Source organism: Pempheris klunzingeri, chromosome 15 (assembly GCF_042242105.1).
Source record: "Pempheris klunzingeri isolate RE-2024b chromosome 15, fPemKlu1.hap1, whole genome shotgun sequence".
NCBI lineage: Eukaryota > Metazoa > Chordata > Actinopteri > Acropomatiformes > Pempheridae > Pempheris > Pempheris klunzingeri.
The window spans coordinates 10,820,507-10,847,831 of record NC_092026.1 but is presented as its reverse complement, the minus strand read 5'-3'; the positions used below and the strand labels follow the sequence as shown (position 1 = coordinate 10,847,831).

The 27,325-nt window shown below is 40.3% G+C and overlaps 1 protein-coding gene across 1 annotated transcript in view; it reads left to right on the top strand.

Moving 5' to 3' along the window:
- Window positions 1-27,325, top strand: part of LOC139214383 (voltage-dependent R-type calcium channel subunit alpha-1E-like) — a 50,303-nt gene that overhangs the window by 8,484 nt on the left and 14,494 nt on the right. The window contains exons 3-22 of the mRNA XM_070845226.1: window positions 2,079-2,184; window positions 2,877-3,016; window positions 13,438-13,541; window positions 14,152-14,310; window positions 16,026-16,216; window positions 16,312-16,415; window positions 16,500-16,615; window positions 18,063-18,116; window positions 19,316-19,396; window positions 19,504-19,713; window positions 19,865-19,977; window positions 20,306-20,418; window positions 20,544-20,675; window positions 20,967-21,036; window positions 21,451-21,568; window positions 21,929-21,996; window positions 22,093-22,157; window positions 24,765-25,529; window positions 26,632-26,864; window positions 27,091-27,217. Of these exons, the coding sequence (XP_070701327.1) occupies window positions 2,079-2,184; window positions 2,877-3,016; window positions 13,438-13,541; window positions 14,152-14,310; window positions 16,026-16,216; window positions 16,312-16,415; window positions 16,500-16,615; window positions 18,063-18,116; window positions 19,316-19,396; window positions 19,504-19,713; window positions 19,865-19,977; window positions 20,306-20,418; window positions 20,544-20,675; window positions 20,967-21,036; window positions 21,451-21,568; window positions 21,929-21,996; window positions 22,093-22,157; window positions 24,765-25,529; window positions 26,632-26,864; window positions 27,091-27,217 (3,069 nt within the window). The remainder of the gene's footprint in view (window positions 1-2,078; window positions 2,185-2,876; window positions 3,017-13,437; window positions 13,542-14,151; window positions 14,311-16,025; window positions 16,217-16,311; window positions 16,416-16,499; window positions 16,616-18,062; window positions 18,117-19,315; window positions 19,397-19,503; window positions 19,714-19,864; window positions 19,978-20,305; window positions 20,419-20,543; window positions 20,676-20,966; window positions 21,037-21,450; window positions 21,569-21,928; window positions 21,997-22,092; window positions 22,158-24,764; window positions 25,530-26,631; window positions 26,865-27,090; window positions 27,218-27,325) is intronic.

The following is a 27,325-nucleotide window of genomic DNA, read 5'->3' as shown; positions in this document are numbered from 1 at the left end:
TGCTAATATGATTCAACCTAAATGGTCTAAAACATGCATAATCTTTGGTATGCATGGTAACAGGTAACAGGTAGTGACAGAGTGGGCGAGATTTTTTAAGTATTTCCCACTTAAGCTATTTTCAACTGCTTTCAATGGCAACAATGTGGACTTGTCAATGTGAGTCAGAGTGGGTCCCAGCGGCCCCCATCGCAGCACTCCTCTGTGAGTCACTGACCCCATTTCTCTCAAGGCAGGAAAATTAATAACAAGAAGCAGCAGCCTCGTGGGAACTCCAAGGGACTGAAAGTCACAAGCACATTGAAGTGCTGGGGCACACACAGTCAGACGCAGTGCACGCTAGTTCACAGATATACACATACTGTACTGTAGCTGGAGGGGCCAAACATGTAGACACGCGCACACACACATATACAGGTGTTTCAGCCGCGAGAATAGTTACAAAGGTAAATATTACTCTTGAGAAATTATAGAAATGATGCAAGAGCTCCAAGACATAATGTGAACCATAAGTCACATTATTAAGAAAATACAAATGTGCAAGAAATTTTTTTCTCACTTCTCACAAGTTGCAACTGAACAAAATCATTTCTGCAAAGCAAAGAAATGTGTCTAGAGTCATTTTCATATTTTAATAATATTTGCACACGAGGACACTATGAAAGATTTGTTATTAACTGACTGATCATTTGGTTTCTAAAATGTCAGAAAAATGTGAGAAAACACAATTTCCCCAAAGCTCAAGGTGACGCCATGAAATAGCCTGTTTTTTCTCATCAACACTCCAAAACTCAAAGATATTTATCACATGAGACGAAGAAAAGCAGCTGAGAAGCTGGAACTTGGTGGTGTTAAGCATTTTTTCTTGATTGATCATTTAAACTGTAAACCGTCTGATTTCATAATTGCAGTTTTCATCACAGTTGTTTATTATTTAGTGATCATTTCATTCAGACATTCATGTGAGAGGGGTTCAAATTCAACTTTCAAATTTTCATTCTTTTTAGTGGGTCTTACATCGTCACTACAAGTTCTTAGCAGATTATGGGTCGTAGAGGAGTCCAAAAGTAATTTACAACGATCGAAACCATAAAGGAGCAGGAATCAGAGGATGGTTGGTGTTTTTTTCGTGACAACAATTTAGCGACTATCAAACTTCTTTATGATTAATTTCCTGTTGACTAATCGATTCAGCATTACATCATTTATACAGTCATAGAAACACATGTAGCTCTGCTCTCTGCTGTTTTTATGTTTAAACTGCTCCCGTTTTAATGTAGAGACGTTCACAAGTGCGAGTAAATCGGCTCAAAATTGGACAAGCAGGGACCATGGCTGCTTTTCTTCAGCTGTAAAGATATAATGCCTCGACGACGTGCGTTTGTCGCACTGACAAACACTAAAAACTGATGCACTGTGGTCTGCTGAGCTGCATGCAGTGAGGGGAGTCATGAGAACTGTTTGCTGTAGTTTGTGTGGTTAAACCAGTCGGGCCAAGGTGACTTCACAGCGCTCTCTCTCTCCCTCCCTCCCTCCCTAACCTGCTCTCTTTCTCTTCATGAAAAGCACTTTTAAAAGCACGTTGCCATGGATACTGCAATCTCTCTAACAGATTGCTTCCAATACTGGAGAATATGAACCATGCCATAATTCATCTGTCATTTAATCATCCACCCATCTATGTTTTCTTTTTCCTCTCCGCTGAACCATGCACACATGCACCTTGAAATATGTGTGGAATTTAAAGCAAACATGTTGTATGCGGTTAAAGAATAACATTAACAGTTGCTGCTGTCAGTGTATTTAACATTTTAAGCTCGTTCAGCTCAGAGTATGGTGATTCTTTTAGTACTGTAAAATAGGGCCTGTTTGTGCATTGATATATTGTAATATGCCTGTATATATCTATGGTGTTGGTCTACAAAGAATTTACAGTTAATATCAGGACTATGAGGCTCCATCTGTAGCTTTGGATGCAGCTATCCATATTTTTTAGGCATCATTTGTTTGTTTTCTATGTGTTAGTTTGGTCCCTGTGTTGTGATAGAACGAGCTTTCCTTAACTTTGCGGCCTTTACACCATTTGAGTACATGATCCTGGCCACCATCACCGCCAACTGTATTGTCCTGGCTTTGGAGCAGCACCTCCCTGGAGAGGACAAGACCCCCATGGCAAAGAGACTGGTGAGGACAAAATCTGTTTTCACATCCTCAGCACACAGACAGGATTGTGAGTGAGGGAATTATAAGATGTGCACGCAAGTGAGTTTATGAGAAGATCAACTTGTTTTTGTGCCTTAAACTGCAGTTATCACAAAAGTAAGTTCAAAGTCCTCAGAAAGAAACCTCCCTCTCTGTTAAAGCTGCATTCATTGCTGCATTCTTTGCTATTAGCATTAGTAATGATGTGCTCCGAGCTCTGGATTTTGGCCAGAAATGGCGGAAGAAGAAATGCCTGTTTTAAAATAACGAACGAATGCCATGTACATACATATATATATATGTATGTATGATGAATAAAACACTGAATTTATCCTTTTTTATATTGAGTGCTTTTACTTTTGATACATTATATACATTTTGCTGCTAATACCTCTTTATTTTGTTGTTTTGAATGCAGGACTTTTACTTGTTTACTTGCTAGTTTTACTGAAGCAGAGGATCTGAGTACCTCTCCCACCCCCGCAGTGTGTTTTCTACCCTCCTGCTGCATGAACTAGGCTATAGTTTATAAAGTACACTGCATGTGTGTAAACGCATCAAACCCAACAGGTTACAGTTGTTATATTATTCATGGCTTTAATACAAATTTGTTTGTTCAGCAGCTCAGCTCCCACAGACGCCGCTGACCTTTTTCTCGTACGATATTTTCGCAGGAGAAGACGGAGCCGTACTTTATTGGGATCTTCTGCTTTGAGGCGGGGATCAAGCTGCTGGCGCTGGGTTTCGTTTTCCATAAAGGCTCCTACCTGAGGAACGGCTGGAACGTCATGGACTTCATAGTCGTGCTCAGTGGGTGAGTGACATCAGCTGGTCTCCATGACAACCTCCTTTTTTTTCTCTTTTCAATAAAGTGAGAGCTGTTCGTTTTCAACATAGTCGACCGACTGAAATATCAGTTCTCACTCAAGTAGCAGTTCTCTGTAACTAACCAACTTTTTGACTGTGAGCCAATCAAATGAGAGCAAAGCGATCACACTTAGACTTTGGATTGGCAGTGGTGTCTTTGTGCAAAGCTTTCCTTCTGTTTTTCTTCTGTCTGGATGCTTAATAGATCTTCAAAGCTGATGTTAGCATTATTACTTACACCTGTACTTCTTATTATTTATTTATATATATATATACCCAATATTGACACACACACACACACACAGCTGCAGTGAAGTTTGGCTTTCTACTGTACAAGAGCAGATGACAAGTGAGTGAGTGTTTCTCACTTGCTGTGTTTGCATATGACTGCCAATGTATTGCCATATGTTGTGACTATAAGCTTGATATAAGAGTATGTGTGTCTGAAAACAGCAGCTAGGTAGCGACTGTGTCTTCCACTACGCACAAGGAGTACCTGCTATTGATTTGGTTGTTAAATATCTCTGATTTCAACAGTAACTTTATATCATCAAACTCACGTTTTGTGTCTTTGAGCAGCAGGTTGTTGAACACGTTTAACCGCTAACGGGCTAACAAGATAGAGGGTCAGTTATCCTCTGGCATAAATCTGATGTACTACAAATTATAATTTCTCAGTAATGCTCAGTAATTTCCTAAAACAGCTGGATACTTTAACTTTTAACAAGTGTTAGTCAAGGAGTAAATAGTGTATGTGTTGGGGACTATTTTCAGCCACGGATTAAGACATTTGGTGCTCTAGTGAGTATTTACAGCAGCATGATGTGTATGTGGGACTGACTCAAAATAAACTACAGTGGCCATGAAGGGGTGTGTGTGTGTGTGTGTGTGTGTGTGTGTGTGTGTTTGGAGATGTGCCTCCAACTGCTCTCTTTTAATTCTGAATTTGGTTGAACTCCATGATGAATTACAAACTTCACTGATGAAGAGAGAGTGAAAGAAAGTTTTTAAATTAGTGTTCAGCAACTGATTCTGCAATTAATTTTGACAGAATTCATTTTTGCTTTACCAGACTGTGTGTTTAGTGAACCAAAAGATTAATTTCAAGGCACTGATTGTCAAGTTATGTTGGTGCGTTCATGCATGCGACGCTCCTTGTGTCAGCATTTACCAATATTGTTGCCATAGATGCTTGTACTGCATTTTAAAACCTTCTAATCCCTATATGCTGTACCTCATGTCTGGCACATGGTTAGTAATGGTTGACCCTATAGTACAGGCAGTTCTTCATTGTTGATATGCTGCTGTTTCTATATACATTTACACATCACGTATATCTGCAGGAAAACACAATACATAAATGCAGAAAAATGTGTGTTTCCATGGCACAGTCAGGCTCTGCAGTTAGCAATAGGTGGGTGGATAAGTGGATTGGCAGTTATGTCTAAAACCTGCTTCGATTCGCCCCCAGGACCTCTGTGAATTAAATGTGAATGCAGGAAATGTTATGCAAAAGCATAGAAAGAATGGGTGGATGGTGGAAGAGAGAAGAAAGGAGAGCGAAAACAAGGGGGAGGAGGGAAGTTGGAGAGACAGAACCAACAAAAAAACAAAACAACACAATGAGAGACTTCATTTGTTTCCTTTAGAAGTGAATTAACGGCACAGGAGATATGCATTGTTACCACTGGTATGCTGTTTATGGCAAAGTCTACAGTATTCAGCTTTCTGGGAGGATTGCTGTTGTCGTGTTGACATCTCATTTCAACCTGACACCCACATCTTTTTTTCCCTCAGTATCTCTTATTTCTCTGTCTGTCCTCCTATCTCGCTGTCTCTCTCTCTCTCTCTCTCTCTCTCTCACTGCCTCTTACATAAGAGGCACATCAGCATTACGTTTGCAGACCAGTTAGTGTCGGCCTTAATGCTGTGTTGTTGACAAATCTCCACAGAATTGATAAGGTTAAAGTGTTCAGTTGGTTTTAATAACACGCTCTGAAGGGACGGTACCTTAACAGCACTGGCTGCTTTATCCAGATACTTTGAAATTCTCTCATTAGCCACCAAAGTTTGCAACAAAGCGTTTTGCTTCCAGTTTCTCAATTTATGACTTGTTAGCAGAAAGAAACAAGACACTGTTTGGTACTAAGGACCAGCTCATTATTCACTAGTTTTACCATTTTTTTTTAAAGGAAAATACAACATTGCTGGCCACACATGGCTGGAGCAGCACGTCAGTGTAATGATATTTTCTACGTCTGTACAGGCACTCTGGACAATCTCTGGCTGAAACCTTAAAGTACTCGACCTCTCCAATAATATGATATTATAATAACGTATAATAATTTAATACAAATTGCCAACCAGGCTTTTCCTTTTTCAGGAGTGCTCAGCTTGAATCAATGGATAGTTACAGTGGGTTTCAATCACACATCTAAAGAAACTTACAGGAACAAACCACCCCTGCAGCACTTCTCAGTGTCCACCCGTATCCTCAGTATGTTCCAGTAATCGTTTCAGCCAAATACGGCTAAATAGATACGCTGTGAATATTTGCTGTAACCAACCAGATGACCACAGCTGCAGTTTTACCAGTCACCTGTCAAACCTACCAAAAGTGAGTGTTGCTTATAACGGAGATTTATCTTAGGTCGTCACTTGAAGGCCAGTGGTGCAAATTGTGTAACCGTTTGTTGGAATTCAGGGAGTTTGGTGAAATGTATTGTGGAGTCCAGTGTTCATTGAACACTCAGTCCTTACTTACATCCTGCTTCTTCCCTACGTGTCACTTAAAAAAGAAAGAACAGGATTTACAGGATAAATTGCTCCGTTGAACCGTCTAACCATCTAGTTTCACATTTAGCATTTTTGCTTTAAAATGGCTTAAACACAACAATTTCAAGTAGTTTCAGTTCTACCATTTCATGAATTACAGCAGACAGGGCAAAGCCACTATAATACCGTATGTTTTACACACACACACACACACTGATTGAAGAAAAAGTTCAAATGTTTTTGGTAAGGTTCTTATTGTATTGCACCTTTTAAAGAGGCGAAACTGATATTTTGATTGATTTTAAACATCAGTTTATCAAATGGCAAGAAGTCGTTTGCAGTGACTGACCTACAGAAAATGACCCCCTGAATGTGCTTCGCTCAGCTTTATGGAGCTTTTTAGCGAGTGTCAGCTCATTGTTTAGCCGTCCAGCCCACAACTTCACTCTTAGTTCACTCTCACCGCTTTTATAGCACCGTTTTCAGTTGCAGGAGGCAGCTTTTAATGCGAAAGGCTAAAAAAAAAAACTGTTTAGTACCTGCTCATCACCTAGTGGCAGACAGACCCTGTTATAAACTAAGCAGTGGACATAATGGAGCATTTATCAGCTAGAGAGACAGATATTTCCCTCAGGAGTTGGTAGAGATCAAAATCAGAGCTAAAAAATAAATTAATTAAACCAGATGGCCAGAAAAATGACCCTGAATGAATCATAATGTTTCTCTGTAATGTAACATCAAGTCTTTTTTTCATTAGTGATGCTGGTTTTAAACCTTAAAAGTGTGGTTTGTTGCTGTGCCTGTGACTGACAGCAAAGTTACAGTAGACTCCACTGTTGAAGTTAAGCTCTTCATACAACTGAAATCGTGTCACTTCAAGTATGAAATGTATAAAAAGTCGCCGGGGTACTTTCTGCAGCTCACAGATCATCTCGCCCATTTCCAGCCACAGCTGGTTGGTAACTGACGACCTGGTTTCCTGCCACCTGTTTGACACATTTTCTGGTAGCACATATGCTGCTGTCCTCTCGCTGTCTCCCACTCAAACACGCACACACACACACACACACACACACACACACACACACACTGTGACTCTCTTTCACTCTGGTGGCACAGTACAAGTAAGTCAGACTTAAAAGAAAACACACATGTGTCATAGGGGCCGTATGGGAATAAAATTGAGGCCACTGGGCCAGCGCTGGCGGCATTCATTCCATTTCATATTAATGAATTGCTAGAAGCGAATCTGCTGGGACGCTGAGCTCAATTAAAATCCTTAATCTGAGTGAGGAGTGTGTAGCAAAAAGGACCACAGCTAGAACAACTTACCCACAAACCAAATTAATTCACTAGGATTCCTAAAATGGTCAATTATATCCTGCGGCAAGCAGATTGGCACAGGTGGACTTGATGCTTTGATTAGCAGTAAAATGTCTCCCAAAGGACTTGAGCGTATGTGTGTGCTTGTTACTCCATTTATAAGGCTGAGGGTACAGACTGTTGCCACTGATCCTGCTGCCCTAATGTTGTCAAATTAGATCTGACGACTCCCTCATCAGACCTAAATGATAGATGATATGATATCCCCTGCTGTGCCTGCACACATACTCCTGTGTGTGTGTGTGTGTGTGTGTGTGTGTGTGTGTGAGAGAGCGTGTGCCTCCCTGTCAGCGTTGCATCATGTTGTATAAAAGATATTAGCTTTCCCTTATTGCCCCAGTCTGTTGTCCCTCTAAGAGAGAGCGACACTAAAATTGTTGCTTTTTAAACAGGATGAATAATACAACTGGGTGGGTGTAATTCATTAGCCATCTGGCACAAAGACAGACACACAGGAGTGAGAAAAGTCTCACTCTTATGTGTCTGTCTTTGAACACCAAAGCAATTTGCCTCTGTATCAGTTATGTGCATGTTCATGTATGGCTGGATTAACCTATTGGGGCCAATGTTTGCCGTCCCCACCACATTAACCACCTTCTGTGTGTCGTGTGTGTATCCATCAAGTATACTGTGCACATAACACCACATGTGGTTTTGTTATTTACCTAAAGACCCCAAAACAGCATTAGTTATTAATAAATAGTTGCACAGAAGAACTGCCAGGTGTAGGGTAGCGTAAACAGATATGTCCCACTTACTCAACTGTATGAATACGAAACGCACATATTTCAACATATAAGCCCATATGAATGAGGCAATGTGTTGTTTGACCCCTGCAAATGTTGTTTTTAAAACAGCTTATATAATAAAGTTGATTCAGTTTGATTGGATGGTGCTGATATAGATGATGCAGATGTTTTAAATGATTTGAACTTTACTAAAGTTGCAACAAGCTTGAACATTAAATGCAAGTTTTTGATCCAACTCGATTTAGCAAATGACTAGTTTGAAACTAACCAGTGGTTACTAAGAGGAAGCAGTGATGGATTTACAAACAGTTGATTTAGCTCATCCCTGGGTTGTAAATGCAGCCGTGTGTCCTTGTGTACATGTTGGTAAATTAGTTTGATCCACCTGTATGTGGCCCACTGCATTTGAACCCACTAGTAAGCACCAGTCCCACTGCACATCTGTAACCTCAAAACTTCCAAATGTGTTTGCATTCATGTCAGTGGTTCTCAAAACTAATTCAGAAACTTAAGAGTAAAAGTTTAGGATCTCATCAACATCGTGTGTATTTTTCCAGGAGTTTCAAAGGACGGCTGCAGTGGTCTCAGCTCTAATTTTGCTGTCATAATTGAACAGAACAAACAATAGCTTACAGTCCCAGGTGGGTTTTCTTTGTGAAAATATACACCCAGCCATTTATTTTATGACTAATAGTGAATAAATGTCTTTTTTAATGTAATCCCAATTCAACAGAGCAGTATTAATGTTGCCATTAGACGCATGGTTTGTGTTTTTTCCAAATTTATTTCAAAGTCAATTTGTTGATTTATTATGTCGATGTTGATTCAGCTGCACTGCCATATGCGGAGCTGTGCTGAAATGGTGAGCAACGTGATGCTGCTGATTACTGTAGTTTTTGGTGGTGTTCTTCGTGTAGGTGGAGGTGTGTGGGAGAGGCTGCATTCTGTGCATGTAATGAATTCATCCTCTCCACAGCCAGTTTGGTACAATACTGTGCAATAGTGCTTCACTTAAAGAGCCAACAAGAAAGAGATTAGCCTCTCAGTATGAACATTAACTTGCTGCTGGATTGTTACAGAGTTGAATCTGTAGAGCTGTGTGTATGTGTATGTGTGTGTGTGTGTGTGTGTGTGTGTGTGTGTACGTGTGTGTGTGGCTGCCCAAAATGTTTTGGTGTCTCTTCAATGTACTGAAAACTCTGATTAAGCCATGACACTGTGACTGTATTGCGAGATTTGACATTTTTCTGTTCATTTCAATTTCTTTAAACCAAGTGAATTTTCACTCCTGCAAATTAAGAATTTGTCCTTAGAGTGTTTGTGAAATGCAGGATATGTAAGGCAGAGCAAATTTGGTTATATGAAATACACGAGATTGTTTCATAAAGGACATTCAAAGGAACAGAAATTTTTAAAAGGGTGAGTTTACAGTGATTTTACAGAGTTTACAGCCATGATATCTGCTCTGTGAGGCTATACTTAAACTGGAATTCTACTTTTCAAGGCACAAGTCTCAGTCAGAAAAAAGCATTAGGGGCCAGAGAATGTATACAAGAATTGGACATAGCCCCCGTCACATCACCCACTGGCTTGTGGGCTGCCGTTTTGAAGCCTTAAATTTGGCATTTTAGGCATCAGCATCTAGTTTTCGGAACTAGAGAAGAATTTCATTTCGTCTATGATTGGTTAGGCTTCGGCGTAACCCACCTCTGACTGGCTAGTCACAAGGTAGACCCACCCTAAAGCATACCCTGCTTTATTTTACTCTAAATGAGATCATAATTTACAAAATGAACATCATGCTGTGTTGAAGAGGACTTGAAATTGGTGACTAAGACCATAAACTCATTGGGAAAACTTGGAGGTAACTGGACTTGTGTGTCAAGCCAGTTGATTGGTTGATCCAGGTCCTGTTGGGAGGTGGGATCCAAAAAGAAAACAAATATTAAACTACTATGTTAAAAGTATAAAAGGAAAATGTATCTGTGCAATGCACGTGCCCAATATGCCAGCATGCACACATTAGTGACAAAGACAATAGATTTTTTGGAGCTAACAGGATCACAGCAATCTAACTTACTGGTGATGAAGGAATGTGTCAGCTGTAGACATAAGATCTGTTATTCTTGTTACATTTTAATAGAATTAGATTCCTGCTTTGTTTTACAGTCTTAATTGACTCAGAGATACGATGAACACAAATCTTTTGCCAATGTGGCATGAACTCTGTAAACAATTACAGTTTTGGCTCAATTGAGTTGGAAGAAATTCTTGGATATGGAGTCTGGTCGAATCATCATAAACTACAGTTTATACTACTACTACTATACTACTACTACATCAAGCGACAGTGATGTGAAAACTGACCATCATCTACATAATTATGATAGGAATTATTGTTATTGTCAACAATATTAGCGAGTGGAAGCATTGAATAAAACAGGACCAAGAATCGAACCCTGTGGAACTCCATAATAACTCTTTTAAACCATTTTAGGACTGCTTTTTTGAATTTTTGAACTTATCTAACAATATTTGGTGCTCCCAATGAGGTGAGATGCAAATTTACCCATATAGCATTTCAAGTGTCCACATTGTAAATATATGAATGATACTGTAAGATGAAAAACGTTGGTTTGCATGACTGTTGATTGTGTCAGTGAACATTTTTTTCTACTTGAAAACTATTTCTAAACTAAACAAAAGAAAATGGCCTCCTTGTACGTGTGTGTGTGTGTGCGTGTGTGTAGTGATGATTAATGAGCTACCACAAGCAGACACAATATTTGTTTTAATTTTGAGGGAGCCTCCACTGAATTGTTGTGCAGCCTTGAAGGAGCTCTGCTGTTGCCTGCCTTTGTTAAGCGTGTTTGGACTGAAGGCTATTTCCACAGACTCCCACTCTTCTGCTCCTGCTCTGTCTCAGTGTCTCTCACTGTGTCATCTCTTTGTCTGACTTACTTACTCACTCACTCACTCACTCACTCACTCACTCACTTGCTCGCTCAGTACATTTAAATGCACACTAAAACCCAATTACTGCTAATAATCACACTGAAGTAATACTGATTGTTTTTGTGGGCCTGCTCATCTGTGTGAAAAAATAAGAAAATTTGAATGACTTCATTTGCATGTATTGTTTGTTGTTGCATCGACTCATTTACGTTAACTTGATTTGAGCTGTTGTTATTTGTCGACAATACTTCTTACTAATCAAAACATATAATAAAGTCAGACTGCGGTGTAAACATTTGAAAGTCTGACATGTAATGTAAAGTAGGTATGCTAATAGGTTAAAGTCTGCTTCAATTTCAACATCTGATTAATGAAAATCTGGATTCTCCACATATTTCCACCACTCACTTGTTTGCTCCTGCAGACAGACATCACAGGACAGAACAGGAGTTTCCTTCTAGAAACATATTTAAGGTGTCCACATTAAATGCCCCACACATTTTATCAGCTTGAGTAGTACGCGCAGCCTGTGAAAACGTTGTTTAATGCTCCCTGGGGAACGGCAGGAGCTGTGTCAAGTCTAAGACAAGACTATGTTTGTACAAGCCTGCTAGCAACTATAAGGCGCTACAATTCAATGCTATCATTGGCAAGCTAGCTTGTTCACAATGGCAATGCCAACATGCTGACATTAAACAGATATAATTTTAGCCATCTCAGTGTGGCATATTCGCATGTTAATATTTGATGATTAGCACAAATTAAAAATACAACTGGGGCTAATAACATTTTGACCTGATGATGCCGCAAGTTGAAATTTTCAGGGATCATAAAAGACACTATTGAGTTACGCACTTGGGACTAAAAGTCAGGATAGTCAGTGGCCTCAGCAGCACTGATATTGACCTTTATTTTTAAAAGTGTCTCTTGAGAGTACCTCTACTGTACAGAAGTGCTAAATCGCGTATTTTTCGAGTATTTTTATCTTTAATACTGTTCAGTTCTATTCACCATATGTGTGATGAATAACTGTGCGCCTCTTGGAGAAGATCAGTTTTCTCCAAAGAAGCTGTCTCAGAGTGTCCTGGCTCCTTAAACTGTTGCTTTTAAAGGGGAAATAGGAATGATGAGTCTGTTGTTAGAAGCATATCTAGAGTGTTTTGCATTTTGTTGTTTTGATTTTACACATCAAGGTAACCAAACACATGGTTACATGCTCTCCAACATCACTCGCTCAAATTTGACGACGCTACCTCACATTTTAGCGTAGAGAGAAAATATGCACATGTAAATCATGACAATCTTTTCATGTGGTCCATTTTTAAGAATATCATGCAGTCGCTCACAGAATTGACAGTAAAGGTCCTGAACACGATGGTTCCGACAGCGAGCGCTCACCGCTCAGTATTTTCAGGTTTATTCACAGTAGTGTGAACGTTGCCTCACTCATTCACTCGCCCCTTTTGGCCTCTCTCCCTCCCTCCCTCCCTCCCTCCCACTGCTTTCAGGAGAGATTCTGCGTGGGCTTACACTTGAGTTTCTGCCATGCGCTTTCTACCCCCTGCTCACACACACATATACACACATATACCCTCCCCCACACTTCCTAACATTGTCCAAAGATTGTATGAGTTTGTATATTTCTATCTGCGTGTAACAAAGAGAGAAAGAGAAATCTGGACATTAACTACCATTTCTAGAATTATTTTCACCAGAATATTACATAGCAGATTAAAGGTGAATATTGGATCTCTCATCAGTGAAAGCATTCATGGTTACAGGTCATTCAAGTGGCTTGGTTGATGTTGACATTAAATGCAAAATGAAACCCTAAATGAAAATTGTAAGTTTGTTTTTTTTACCAGGATTATTGCTGCACTTTTGGATTTTTAATTATAACATTATCTTCTTCTGATTAAAAAAAAATTACCCGAAAGCTGCTTTTGCCAAGAAACACTCAGATGTGATTTCTGGTGTATGCTGGTAAAAGATTGCCTGTCTGTTGTTCCTGATGCTGTTTTTCAGTGTTTATGTGTAGGTGGAGGAACATCAGCGCGCGTGTGTGTGGGCAGATGTGAGTAGAGACGCCTGCCAGGTGTATTTGGCTGTGCATTCTTTGTCTCTCACCATACGAGTCTGGTACACTAAATGGATATACTATACCTACTATGACATCAAACCAGTTTATTATTTGCCTTTTTCCTTTAAAATCTCTAAAGCTGCCCTTGAGTTAAATCCATTTGCTGCCCTTTAACTATTTTTGTTACTGAATTTTACACCACTGACAAAGAACATTAATCTCAAGACAGGGAAGTGAGGCTTTGTACCAAATTTAGCCACTAATGGATGTTTTTCTTTTAATATGTCCTCTTGCGTTTTCTCTATTTTAACCCAGATAACGATGCACTATCTGTCTAACAATCCCACCTTCAAAAATACCACTAATTCAAGTATATTGATGACATATTGTGTGTGTGTGTGTGTGTGTGTGTGTGTTGTCCATCAGGATTCTGGCTACTGCTGGGGCCCACATGAACATCCCAGTGGACCTCCGGACCCTGAGGGCCGTGCGAGTGCTGAGACCTCTCAAACTCGTCTCCGGGATCCCCAGTGAGTCAGTTACTGACCTCTAATCCAGTACTGTCAGGTCGAACAAAGTTGGTGTAAAGAAAAGTGACTTTGTGGGTTATTTTAGGACATATTCTGTTCACAAATCTAGTTGCTTGAAAATGTGTTATTCAAGTCAGTAATTATAAAATCTCCGCATTGTGAAAACCACGTTAAATCTCTGTGCTGTGTAAGGCTGACTATCCAAACAATTTGTTGCTTGTCCATAATGTCAGGTTCAAGGTTAATTTTGAGCTTAAACCCACCATTCAGAATGCTGCTGCACATTGGCACATTTGTTTGATAAAAACCTGTGAAAAACAGCTTAGACATGTAGAAACATGTTAAACGACACATTGAAAAGCACGTGCATTGCAGTTTTTCGCTGTTCTTGACATTTAATCACTGTGTTTATAGACTGCATCCTGTGCATTGTTCATGTTGAGGCATTGAAGAGGAATTGAAAAGTTATTTTTTGAGTTGGAGGCTCTGATATATTTTTTGGTCTTCATACAGCCAACAGATAATCGATAGTTCTGACAGTGGAGTTTGACTTTTCATTTACATACATTGATGTTATTCTTAAATGGGATTTCTTTGTGAACACTTCAAGGCCTGCAGATCGTACTGAAGTCCATCATGAAGGCCATGATCCCACTGCTGCAGATCGGCCTCCTCTTGTTCTTCGCCATCCTCATGTTTGCCATCATCGGCCTGGAGTTCTACAGCGGGAAGCTTCACCACAACTGCCTGCCATCTGTCGACATCCTCGGTACGGTCCTGGGGACCGCAAGCTGTCTCTTTCTGCTCTAATACAAAGAAGACAGTAAAGTCGTCACATGTATCTCTTTATTAATTAATTTCTTGTTTAAACAGCGTGGAAACAAATAGTTGAACATAAGAGAAAAAGCTTTGGATCCGGTCCTGAGTTAATGCGAGTGTTTTATCAAAGTCTTAAAACGCCTTCTAAAATACTGTCTCACTGTGTCGTATCGGTGGCGTCCTTCTGGGTCCGTTTTGTTGTTTCGGTTAATTTGAAAGGAAACACATGTGAAGCTGTTTTAACAGCATGTTTTGGCATTAGACTCTCAAAAAGAAACTAAAAGGATGTCTTAATGCTCATCATTTGGTGAAGGTAGATCACATTACAGAGAGTTTAGTTTTAACTCTCAGAAGGCATTATGATATCCAACAGTTGGGGTGTATGAGGATAGATTTTGGCCATCTGTGGACACCTCCTGTCCCGAGGTGCACCTGCTTTTATCACAATACCAGTGCCTTATGAAGACTCTCGTCATGCTTTGTTTTTTGCATTATTTATGACTGGTTTACCAGCAGGTATACCAAATGTGTGGTTTACTCATTGTTCTCGAACAGTGGGTGTGAACATCTTTGTTTGAGAACCTCAGGCTTTCATAGATTACAGTAGCAGCGAACTCAGGGGTATTATTAGAGTTGTTGCTGGCTGATTTAGCCGCTGCTTAATTAGTTAACAACTACTGCATAATCATATGCCACACCACAGCATTTACTGTCGTCGCCCAACACAGCTAGAAGATGGATTAAGATATAAAATCAGAATAAATTCACAGGATTTAGAGCGGGAAAAAGTATTTACATCTGTCCCTTACTTCTCTAATGGACCCCCTAAAATTCCCCCTAAGTTTAAAGATCCCCTCAAGACATAATTAAAGATGTATAAAAAATACTCTGCATTGAAGAATAATTTCTCTTATGGTTTGAAATCTTTTTCATCATCTATTTACATTTATTCATTCTCCCCAATTGAAAAATATGCAAAGACTGTTCATTTCAAAAGTTTAACTACTGAATACAAGATGGTTTTCGCATCACAGTTATGTTAGTTATGTACTGGACCAATGACTTGCTGTGGGAAAACACACATTAGTACAATATAGCTGTCATTAGTACTGTTTCCTCACAGCAAGAGGGTTCCTGGATCAAAGCCGTCTGTTTGCATGTTCTCCCCATGCTTGCGTGGGCTTTCTTCGGGTGCTCTGGCTTCCTCCCACAGTCCAGAGACATGCAGGTTTGGTTAACTGGTGACTCTAAATTGCCCGTAGGTGTGAGTGTGAGCATGTGTTGGCCCTATCGTTGACTGATGACCAATCCAGGGTGACATCCCCCAATGTCAGCTGGGATTGGCTCCAGCCCCCTGCGACCAGCCTTAAGTAATGATTAGCAGTATAGATCATGAATCAATGAATTTCTGACATCACCGTAGGAGAGCAGGAATAGTTTGATATTTTGGGAAAATACTATGTGAAATAGGCAAAATTAGACTACCAGCACCTCTAAAGCTCATTAACTGGTGGATTATTTAGTTTGTTTGTTTAATCTGTACAAAACCTGAAGTGTAAAAAGAGCAAGTTGTGGTTTTAATGTCGTAGTTCTTAATGTTTATTGGTGAGGAAATTATGTATGTAACTACACTATATACTATACTATATGCTCGATTTTCTTTAGAGAATGAGACTGTTGACTCATCAAAGTTGGCGTTCGCCTGTGGAGTGAGGAAGTGTCCGGAGAAGTACGACTGCAACGACACCTGGATCGGGCCCAATGACGGCATCACACAGTTCGACAACATCCTGTTTGCTGTACTCACTGTCTTCCAGTGTATTACCATGGAGGGATGGACTGCCGTTCTCTATGATGTGAGCCTCAGAGTTCAGTTCTGCAGAAACATACGAACCATAAAGCATCATGAAGCTGTTTATGTGTAACAATGAATGAATCTCATGGATTTCAGACCAACGATGCCTTGGGTTCCACATGGAACTGGATCTACTTCATTCCTCTCATCATAATCGGCTCATTCTTTGTGCTTAACCTGGTGTTGGGTGTCCTCTCAGGGTGAGTGCAGCTCTTCCTACGTGTACCTTTGGTGTTTCTGTCTGCATTATTCAATAAAACAGTTTTTAATGCTTTCCTCTACAGAGAATTTGCCAAGGAGAGGGAGAGGGTGGAGAACAGACGGGCCTTCATGAAGCTACGCCGCCAGCAGCAGGTGGAACGGGAACTGAACGGCTACCGGGCCTGGATAGACAGGGCAGGTACTGGGCAGCAGAACAACTTTACATCTGCAGACACGCACTCGTTATATAGTTACATGCAGTGGCACGCAGTGATATAGAGCCCTACAGTGAGGGAGTGATCAGGCAGGCTTCAGTGACGTTTTGATAAGACATACAGCTATTGATGGACACACATGGTTACTTTTGAACCAGCGATCTTCCTGTTGATGATTACTTCAGCTGCCTCTAAATTTAACTCATGAGTCAGTGCTGCCGGCCCCACTTTATGCATTTTGGATTCAGATGATTTTCTGCTCAAAACAGACAAACTCTGATAGGTAAAAGCCATCCGAGAAGTAAAAATCAGCCATTCCAAAATGTTTAGATGGATCTAAAAATATGTTTTTGATAAGAATGTGGAGTCGTGAATGAGTTTACATTTATCTGATGTGATTTTATTTTCAGATTTGTCGTTTCACTATTTCTAACCTTTCTAGTTCATGTGTGTACATGCATACTAAGTTTAAAAGTTAAGCACAGTTAAGTGCAGTGCAATGATAACTCCAGAAATTTACATAGCAGTCAAAATCATTTAAAAGAATATTTCTTTATTTTTGGAAATACTTTTATTTATATTTGGAGCTAGGAGTCAGTCACTGCACCATATTCACAAATTGACGCATAACTGTTATTGCAGTTCAGTTGTGTTTATAAGTGAGCTTTAGAGGCCCTAGCAGGCAGATTCGGTTACCTTTGGACGAAGACGTTTCCCCTTGTTTCCAGGCTAAGCTATGCTAACTGGCTGCTGGCTTTAGCTTCAAGTTTGACAGACATGCTTGAGAGCGAGATCTACTATTCCAACTCTCAAAAGACAAGAAAACGAATAAGCACATCTCCCAAAATGTTATACAAATTGTATGATTACAACATTTCAACAGCTGAAGGGTCTTTTCCCTTCACTGCTACAGACACTTTCAGAGTTCTCGGACATACAGTAGAGTAACTCAGTTGCAGAATTACACACACACACACGCACGCACACACGCGCACACAAACACACACACACACACACACATATATACAGAGCTGTAATGGCAATCTACATTGCTAGTCTCCCACGCAAGTAGAGGGTGAGAAAAAGGTGATACTGACTCACTGACTTAAATTTGTGTGTGTGTGTTTACATGCATGTGTATGTGAGAGAGCTGCAGTGCATATTTATGTGTGCATAGATGTGGGTGAGTGTGGGAAGAGAGAGAAATATTGGGAGAATGTAAGAGAGAATAAGAGCTCTGTCTGTGAAGAAGGTCACACTGGACTCTCAAAGCAGCGTTTACATCACTTTGGCCTCACATCCTGTAAATGTTTGACATGCTAAAGAATACAATGACATGTACGACATATATTTCCATGTTTGATGATTTAAACTGTGCCTTAATGAAAACAGATATGTCTGTGTTTAACCTCCAGTTTTATTTGATTACAGAGGAGGTAATGCTCGCAGAGGAGAATAAAAATTCAGGGAGATCACCCTTAGATGGTGAGTTCACACACTTTATCCTGCTCACACTCACCTAAGTACACATGGATCTGTGATTCTATGTGGCCACATGAAAATCTAATCTTTCAACTGTATATTGAAACACGCCACACAATGCTCCAGTCAACACTTTAACCACCTCTGTACTGTAAGTCATTGTGCAAGCTACAGGTAACCATAGCAACAATACTAATGCTTGATTTAACAGAAACTAAAAAAAAAACCATGTTGCTCTCATGAGTCACTTTTACATAAAAATCAGCAATCTGACTTGGATGGACGCATGTAGTGGACATTTATCACTTCATTATCAACTCTCATGCGCAAAGAAAATATAGCATAATAATATGATGTAAGTTATAATCAGTTTAACAAACCGGGAGTCCATCATGATTTGATAAGAGATGACTCTTCTTGTGTCAGATCAGTCTGCAAAAAAAACAACAAAACATGTATAACCACAATCATCAGTCTCCCTCCTTATATTTTCAGTCAACTGCATCCTGCAAATCTGTTTACACACAGCATGTGAAGAAGGAAAATTAAACAAGGCTCTCAATTTATCATGGCTGTCCCACATTATAAAAAGCAGGCAGTAGAATGAAACTTATGATGTAAACTATACGAATAAATGATGAAATTGATCAGCGAGCAACACTCAAGCTTTATTTATTCGTTAATTCAAGCATTAGCTGCGGAATAAGTTTTAAAATCCTCCACTGATTCATCCTGAGAGAGAACTGAGAAGACTCTTCTTCCTTCATATCATTTAACTATTCAAGTCACCCTCTCATGCATGAGGTGGCAATCATTGTGTGAGCGTTGTAGACTTCAACTTTAACTTTTATTTAACCAACAGTGATGTCTGAAGGACAAAAAGGCGTCACTGTAACCGACACCAGCAGTATTAGGGACTTAACCGTGGGTTAAACTGACCACAAGCTTCGCTCTTGGTATCACGGTCATGGTATCATGATGCTAAATCATTGCATTGTGAATCTAAATTCAAACTTCAATATGTATGTACTGTTCTTTCCACAGAGTCGGGCTGCTTTGATGAAAGATAAAGAAAACACTAACTAAGTCTCCTAACTTTTGGGTAGACCATTTTCTAAGTCACCAGGAATTTCCTTTGTTGATGTTGAAAATAAAAAAAATCAACATTTGAACAACTTTATGGTTTTATGGAACATTTGTAGTGCTAAAGAGAGCGAGTAAGAAGACGGGTGCACGGAGAGGAGCGCCAGGGGACGAAAAGTTTACAGACACGTCTACTGCCAGTGAGTGAAGACCTTTATCAGTTCAATCTGTTCAGTTAGTCACTGCCTTCAGTATCTATTACCGCTTCTTTCTTTCCGCTGTGATCCTCCCTCTTTCTCTCTCTCAGGCATGTCAAGATCGAGGATGAACTTCCGCAGCGGTCGCCGTGGCCCCGCCGCCTACCTGCGGCGTAAAGAACGCATGTTACGCATCTCCATCCGCCGCATGGTGAAGACAGACACCTTCTACTTGATGGTGCTCAGTCTTGTGGCTCTCAACACCATCTGTGTGGCCATCGTCCACCACAATCAGCCCGACTGGCTCACCATCTTCCTCTGTGGGTTTCAGTTTTGAATGTTTGTTTTATTCTTTAATTTACTACTATAGAAATAATTCAGTTCATGTCTGATGAATGCATTGTTTTTGGCAGAGAACTGCCTCCATCTCCTTTGATTTAATTGCTTTCTTTTTTGTTTTCTCATCTCCAGACTATGCAGAGTTTGTTTTCCTGGGGCTGTTTTTGGCTGAGATGTTCTTGAAAATATACGGTCTGGGTTTCCGGCTCTATTTCCATTCATCTTTCAACTGCTTTGACTGTGGGGTGAGGTCCTACATCTCTTGTTTAGAGAAAAAAGCAGACTCAAAGCAATTCTGTTTTATATCACAAAGGAAAAGTTGAATTTCTAGTGCAAATGAAGGAACTTGGGTTATCAGAATTAAGTGAGGATTCATGGTTGGTCTTACGATGATTTCTTGTACAACTTATTTTCAATACTCAAGTATTTTTACCAAACTTTTAGACTCTAATTCAGAAAGCAACCCATAAAAATACACATCCAAAATGGCTACATATAATCTCAGGCATTTTAGGCTTTGTCAGTGTGCTGCTGGGAGATGACTTTGTTGTGCGGGTTTGACATGATTTGCAGGTCATTGTTGGCAGCATCTTTGAGGTGGTTTGGGGCTTCTTCCGGCCTGGCATGTCATTTGGGATCAGCGTACTGAGGGCGCTGAGACTTCTGAGAATTTTCAAGATCACCAAGTAAGTAGGGCAACGGGACCGTTCAAGTGAAAAGCAACATATTTCAGCGAAATTTGGGTTGTTGTATATTTATGCATATATTTTTACAGAGCTGTGTTCAAAGAGTTTTGATTTCTTTCTGTCAGATACTGGGCGTCTCTCAGGAACCTGGTTGTGTCCCTCATGAGCTCCATGAAGTCCATTATCAGCCTGCTTTTTCTTCTCTTTCTCTTCATTGTGGTGTTTGCTCTGCTGGGGATGCAGCTTTTTGGAGGAAGGTGTGTAAAGCCCTGAGGAACGTCAAACCCGTCATCCAACCCAACTTCCTTTTGATTTGTGCTGCTGATTTTCACAGAACATTTTAACCCACATATCTGATCATGCTGCTGTTTTAAAATGGTAGCTACACCCTGCCTGAACAGCAGTTTCTTCAATGGTGTCTTTGATGAAGAGGAGAGGAAATGACATGTCCGGATGAAAATAGCTCTGCATCCTCCTCCTCCTCTTCATCCTCCCCCTATTCTTCCTTGGTCATATCTGACCCTGTTTTCTATCTTCCTACCCTCTAGGTTCATCTTTGAAGATTACACTCCCACCAACTTTGACACATTTCCAGCTGCCATCATGACAGTGTTTCAGGTTTGGCTCCCACAGATCCCCCCCGTTCTGCCTGCTCTCCATGACACATTGCACTCTGGGATATTTCTCACCCCAGGCGCAGATTAAACAACTCTGCTCACTCGCTCTCCACCCCCTGCCTCCACTATCATCCCACACATCCATGCACACATATGCGCACATGAATATCAGACAAGTCAAATGTGAACGAATCCGCATCAGATCTGCTACAAAAACCAAGCGTACTGTGAAAGAGTGTTTTGATCGGCACGCATAGTAATTACTTATTTTGCCATTTTTTAATATCCGATCTTGAGCTGGTTTGTAGACAGGGAACATATCTCCTGTTTAATGTATTTATAGGCCAGTGCTCTCTTGAATCAAGTATGAGCAATAGAATTATTTATGCTAAATATTCTGTGCGTTTTCCTACAGATTTTGACTGGTGAAGACTGGAATGAGGTGATGTACAATGGGATTCGCTCGCAGGGTGGAGTGCAGTACGGCATGTGGTCGTCGATCTACTTCATTGTGCTCACCCTGTTTGGAAATTGTATCCTTACTGACCCTTCAAAAGTGGTCAGAGAGCTCTGATATAACATCTAAATCTGTCCGCAAGTACTCACATCCATTACGTGAGGAAAAGTATAAAGTCACTACTAGCAAAATGTACTGTCAATTGCACTGTTGCTGATTATAAATTCTTTAGATACTTTTGGGTAGCTAAATCTACGTCCTCCTCGCATATTTTTTTTTTACAATAATTGCATATTTTGTAAGAAAAATCTTAAATCTGGCTTTATCCAAAGGTAACAAAATCCACCTATAGCAGTACCTCTAAAGCTTGCTAATTTACAAGTTTACCAGGGTTAACACAGTTTGGTGTGTTTGTTCCTAACTGCCTTGATGACAGACACACTGCTGAATGTCTTCTTGGCCATCGCTGTGGACAATCTGGCCAACGCACAGGAACTGACAAAGGTTTGTACTGTTTTTACCTCTGTTTACCAATATAATATTTATCCATATATTGCATAAGTGTCCTATAAAGGTGTGCATTCATTTTGTCTTAATCAGGATGAAGAGGAGGAAGAGTTCTTCAACCAGAGATATGCCAGAGGCAGAGATGGCCTGATCTCTGAGTAAGTTAGTTTTCAGCAGCAAACAAAATTATCGTTCTAGGATTAGATACCCAGAGCATTCACAGCTCTTCAGTAGCTCTTAGTCGACTGTTTCTCAGATCAGATCTCCTCTTGACCGAATTGAAAATGGAAAAATTCAGATTGGGCTGAAAATGTGTCATGATTCTTAAAAAAAAAAAAATGTTTGTCTTTTTGCAGCAATTGCAAGCAGTGGAACCAAACTGAGACTTATGTAAGATACAGTAGTGATGTGGGAGACCTGGGGGTGGTCCTGAGTTTGATCATCCCGCTAACACTGTTAAAGGAGAGAAGAGGTTTATATTCAATAGGGTCTAGCCAATTAGATGAATATTTCCACAATGCCATTGATTGTGGACTCTCTGAGAACCAGTTGCTACAGTTGCATGGTGAATGCAAAGTTAGAAAGGCATGTTTAAGGCATTGATGACGTAGTTCTGAATGTTTACTGAATGTGCCTGATTTGATAGCATGACCCCTTACTTGAATTTACTGCATTACTGAAACTCTTATAACTGTCTTGGCCTGTGATTGGTAATGGACAGCCTCTTTTGTTAACGAGAGAAGTAGTTGGTCACTGACTTCCTGCCCTTTTCGATGACCTGGTGGCTTTCCCACGGGGACAGTGATCCAGTAAGTCTGGAAGAGGAGGACAGAAGGTATTTTTCAGAAGTTGTTGGGAACAGCGGGGAGTCTGAATGTGTCACTCTATTGGGAAGAGGCACACTTATGAGTGTGTCACATTTCGGCTAAGAGTCCCTACTTAGTATGACTCAGTCTGATCAGCCTCCCCACTGTGACAAAGGAGTTATTGTAGGGAGGAAAAGACTACTACGGCACATAACACAGGGGTATTACTGACTCTAAAACAGAGAGTATTGAGTGGACACAGGGACACGTGCAGTAAAGTGTCTTATTCAGAGCACTGGTCTGGCTTGATTGGGACTGTACTCATTATTTATTTATTTATTTACTATTATTGCATGTTTTACATGCAAAAAATGAACTACAAACTCTGGATATTTGCATTACTAGTTAGATTACTAGTCAGTTCATAAACATAGAAACTTACTTAAACTAGAAACTTACTTGACATAAGTAATTAATTTCAGTGATTTTTTTTTTGGCCGGTTGATGTTTTTTCACATCAACATGAGAATATGATGATGTAAGTGGTGAAAATCTAGAAAATGTAAGACAAATTACAGCGACTGTGAAAGGCATGATTTGAAATTTGTTGTTTCCTGAATTATTTTTCTGTGTCAGATCTCAGAGTCTTGAATGGTGGAGGTCCCCAAAAACACCTGATAACACAAGAAAGTGTTTTAAGACAATTTCTGGTCATGGCTGCACTGCCAAAGCACCTTTTCCTAAATACATAAATGAACGACTAAATGTTCACTAAGAAGAGCTACTTATTCAGTGTTTTAAGCTTCTGCAAATTGATTTTTATACCACTTCTAAATGGACAGACACCAGTACTTGAAGCCAGTAAATTAAACATTTATATTACTGCAGGCGCTGATAGAAAGTGATTGGTAGTTTAAAGTCCCTGATGAAATTATGATAATGACAATAGCAGTAAACTTTTATTAGTAAAACAGCATTCTTCACAAAGTTACCAAATAAGACAAAAGTGAATAAGACACAATATCTAGACACTCCACAAAATCGGAAAAAAGGCAAATAATCACCACATCAAATGACAGGTAACTGCACACTGAATGTATCATTTGTCTGTTACATATTTGAATGTTAGTCTTGTATGTCTTGCAGCTATCGAGATGCTGATTTTGACGCGTATTACAGTGATTTGCTGCTTCCATCACGTTGTCTTGTTTTTATGCCTGTTATGTGGCACTGACCAAAATGTTGTGTCAGCTTTAAAACATTAGACCTTAACTCAAGAATAATATGAAATGTTAATGGCCATACAATTTAATGAAAATCCCTTGAATTACGTCACTACATTATTAATCTCAAAGTGCTGATTTCAGTCCGTAAACTTGTGAATTTGATAACATCCACTTACAGTTTCCATCACATTTACATATTTTGTTCTGTGTCACAACAAATGTTCTGTGTATGTTGTAAAACACTAATGTCTTGTTTTCAAATAATCACTCATTGATTACATGGACAGCAAAAGAATCTGAATGCCAGTAAGTATAATTGTATGCATCTCTGTCTCACAGAATTTCTCCCTTGATTTTTCCTACTCAGTTATTACTGAGATTATTTTCTAGATGTTACACTATGTTTGTACTTAAAATCCTGCACCTTACCTTTTTTGTGCTTGTGGTTTTTGTTTTTCTCTTTTTCTTTTGACCTGTCCTTACCTCTCAGGTATCTTCATTTTTTTCATTTTTTGGATGTATTTGTATTTTTTAGCTTGAAGTACTTTGCACATTTTTCCATGGGAATTTTTTTTAATGTTATGAATCAAATAACATTATTAATTCACAAAAAAGGTCTGTCTTTTATTGAAGTTGTTTAATATTATTTATTATATGTAACTGGTGTACTGAATTGATTAAATTTGGGCCTGTTGCTGCCCCATGCTGATATGAAATATGTTGTGGTCTTTAGCGGGAGGAGAAGACCCTACCTGTACAGGAAACGAGCTATCCACAGAGGCCGACCAAACTTCCCGGAGGAGCCAGAGGGTCCACCAGGGGCCGCAGACGAACAACCCCTCAATGGCTCCAAGGCCTTCTGCAACCGCCGTGAGAGGAGGAGAAAGGTCAACATGTCAGTGTGGGAGCAGAGAGCCAACCAGCTACGCAAACGTCGCCAGATGGCAAGCAGAGAGGAGCTGTTCAGCAGCCCTGCGGAGGACACCATTGAAACTCCCACCACTGCCCACCACGCCACCACCCTTTCCCCAGAAGCCAGCCCAGCTCACCTGCCCGAGTCCCCCATGTCTGTGGGGATGCCCCTCCCCGAGCCCCCGATGTCCATCTCCATCCCCATCCCTGAGCCTCCGGTGGCTGAGCCTCTGGTGAACCTGAGTGAGGAGAAAACAGGTGGAGGCAACCATCGGGCTACAGGCGGGGGCAGGCAGAGGATGGCCCGCAAGTTCAGACCCAGTCAGGGGCCGGAGGAAGGGGCACGACACAGGCGGCACCGTCACCGTGAAGCTCGCCCTGAAGCCAAGAGTCTGGACTGTACGCAGTCGCCACATGAGGTCCCACAAGTCAGACGGTCACTCAGCCAGGAGAGGAAGATACTGGATGAGAGGGAGGAGAAGGAAGAAAGAGAGGTGAGAGAGAAAACAGAGGGAGAAGGAGGTGAAGATGACGGTGGAACATGCATTGTCAACCCATACGCAGAAGTTGGAGAAGAATGTAGAAGGTGAGGCTCTTTTCATGTATTCGTCGATGAAGAGTTTTCCAAAGAGGGATTATAAGGTTCAACACTCTCTCGTGAACCTTTATCCACAATATGAAGAATATTTTTACCCATATTTTTCTACATGTGTATTTCATTTCCTTGTGTCTAATTAGCCCATAAAGGCCATTTTAACTAAAATGCCACTAAATATCTTTACCCCGAAAGAGAATTGCACCTTGTATTTTCATTTTTTTCTTTTAAGTATAAATTAAGTATAAGTATGAATATAAGTTCACACATTCACACTCCCACAACATTATTTACATGCCCATATATGCATTGAAAAAAATAGCTTCTGTGATCCTTTTAGCTGTCCATCCTGGCTCATAATAGAGCCCTTCCCTGTAGTGGAGGGATAGGTACACATTTTAACTTTCAAAGACAATGTTTCATCTATCTGCTGAGACCTCATAGTGAACTTCATAAAGCATTTTTTGCACAGAACAGGGACCACATCATCATTAGAAATGCATTAGGATGGGATCTCTCCACCATCAGTAAGTCTTTAAATGTACATATCGGCATGGGTGTATTGATTTAAGATAGACTTTGAGCTCAATTTTAAACAATAGCATGCTAACATGCTAGTAGCAGTGCCGATATGCTGATGTTTACCATTTGTTTATCATCTATAAACACTAGGTAACCATTAAATGTCATCATGTTTTCACTGTCACTTACATGCTTGCATGCTATTGGTAGAGACATTTGTTTTTCAGGTATTTGGTCATAAAGTGCTGGACAGATTTAAATATCCTGACAATCCATTTAGTAGTTCTTGAGACATTTCAGTCTAAAGTGGAAAACGTGGTTGACTGACTGACCATCTATAGAGCCATGCTAATAAAATGGCTAAAAGCATATAGAGATTACGAGACAGGATCCTTCTCTTGAGGGGAAATATTCAGGTGAAATGCTCATGTCATATTATACAACATGAAGAGAATGGTACAAATATACCAGAGTTCAGTATACCAGAGCTTTCTGCAGGAAAGATTTCCATGTCATAACTGTGTAGTTTTGTGATGATTTAGGCTCACTGGTCTTTTATTCCCCACATCAGAGCCGACATTCCCGATCCTCCTCAGTGTGAGCAGCTGCTGGACTGGTCTGAGCAGGGTGAGGGCGGGAACAGAGACCCAGTAGAGCCCGCCTTAGAGGCCACAGAGTTCACTGTGAGGGCCATCGAGTCTGAGAACCGCCCGGTCTCCCTCAAACGTAACAAGTCCAACCTGGAGGGAAGCGTTACCATCGAAATGTCTGCGCAACCACTGCTGGAGCTCACGCCTATGACAGGTAGCACTGTCATCACTTCTCACTGCAGTCACACTGTCGTACTGTGCATCATAAAGTGGGATTTATCACTCCAGATCACCGCGTGTGGGTGTTTCTGACATCTGATAAAAGTGCCACACTTAGAGTCTTTCTTTGTTGACTCACAATCTTCTTTCTCTGCCATAGTTTCTGCATGTACAGCAAAAACACTTTTTTCTCTCCTCATGCACGCCTGTTTGATTTTTAGTCAACAGTAAAGAAATGGAGGCATACCACACTGACCAAGATGAGGAGGACACAGAGGATGAGGAACCTCCGATTCCTCCCAAACGTGAAGCTCCAGACAGCATGTTCATCTTCAAGGCCTCCAACCCGTGAGATGCCACAAAATCCCCTAAATCACAGATTAGCACATGAAATGCAGAAGTGTTTGCTTATTTTTATTGTAAAAACCTTTTTTGCACACTTTCATCAACCAACAA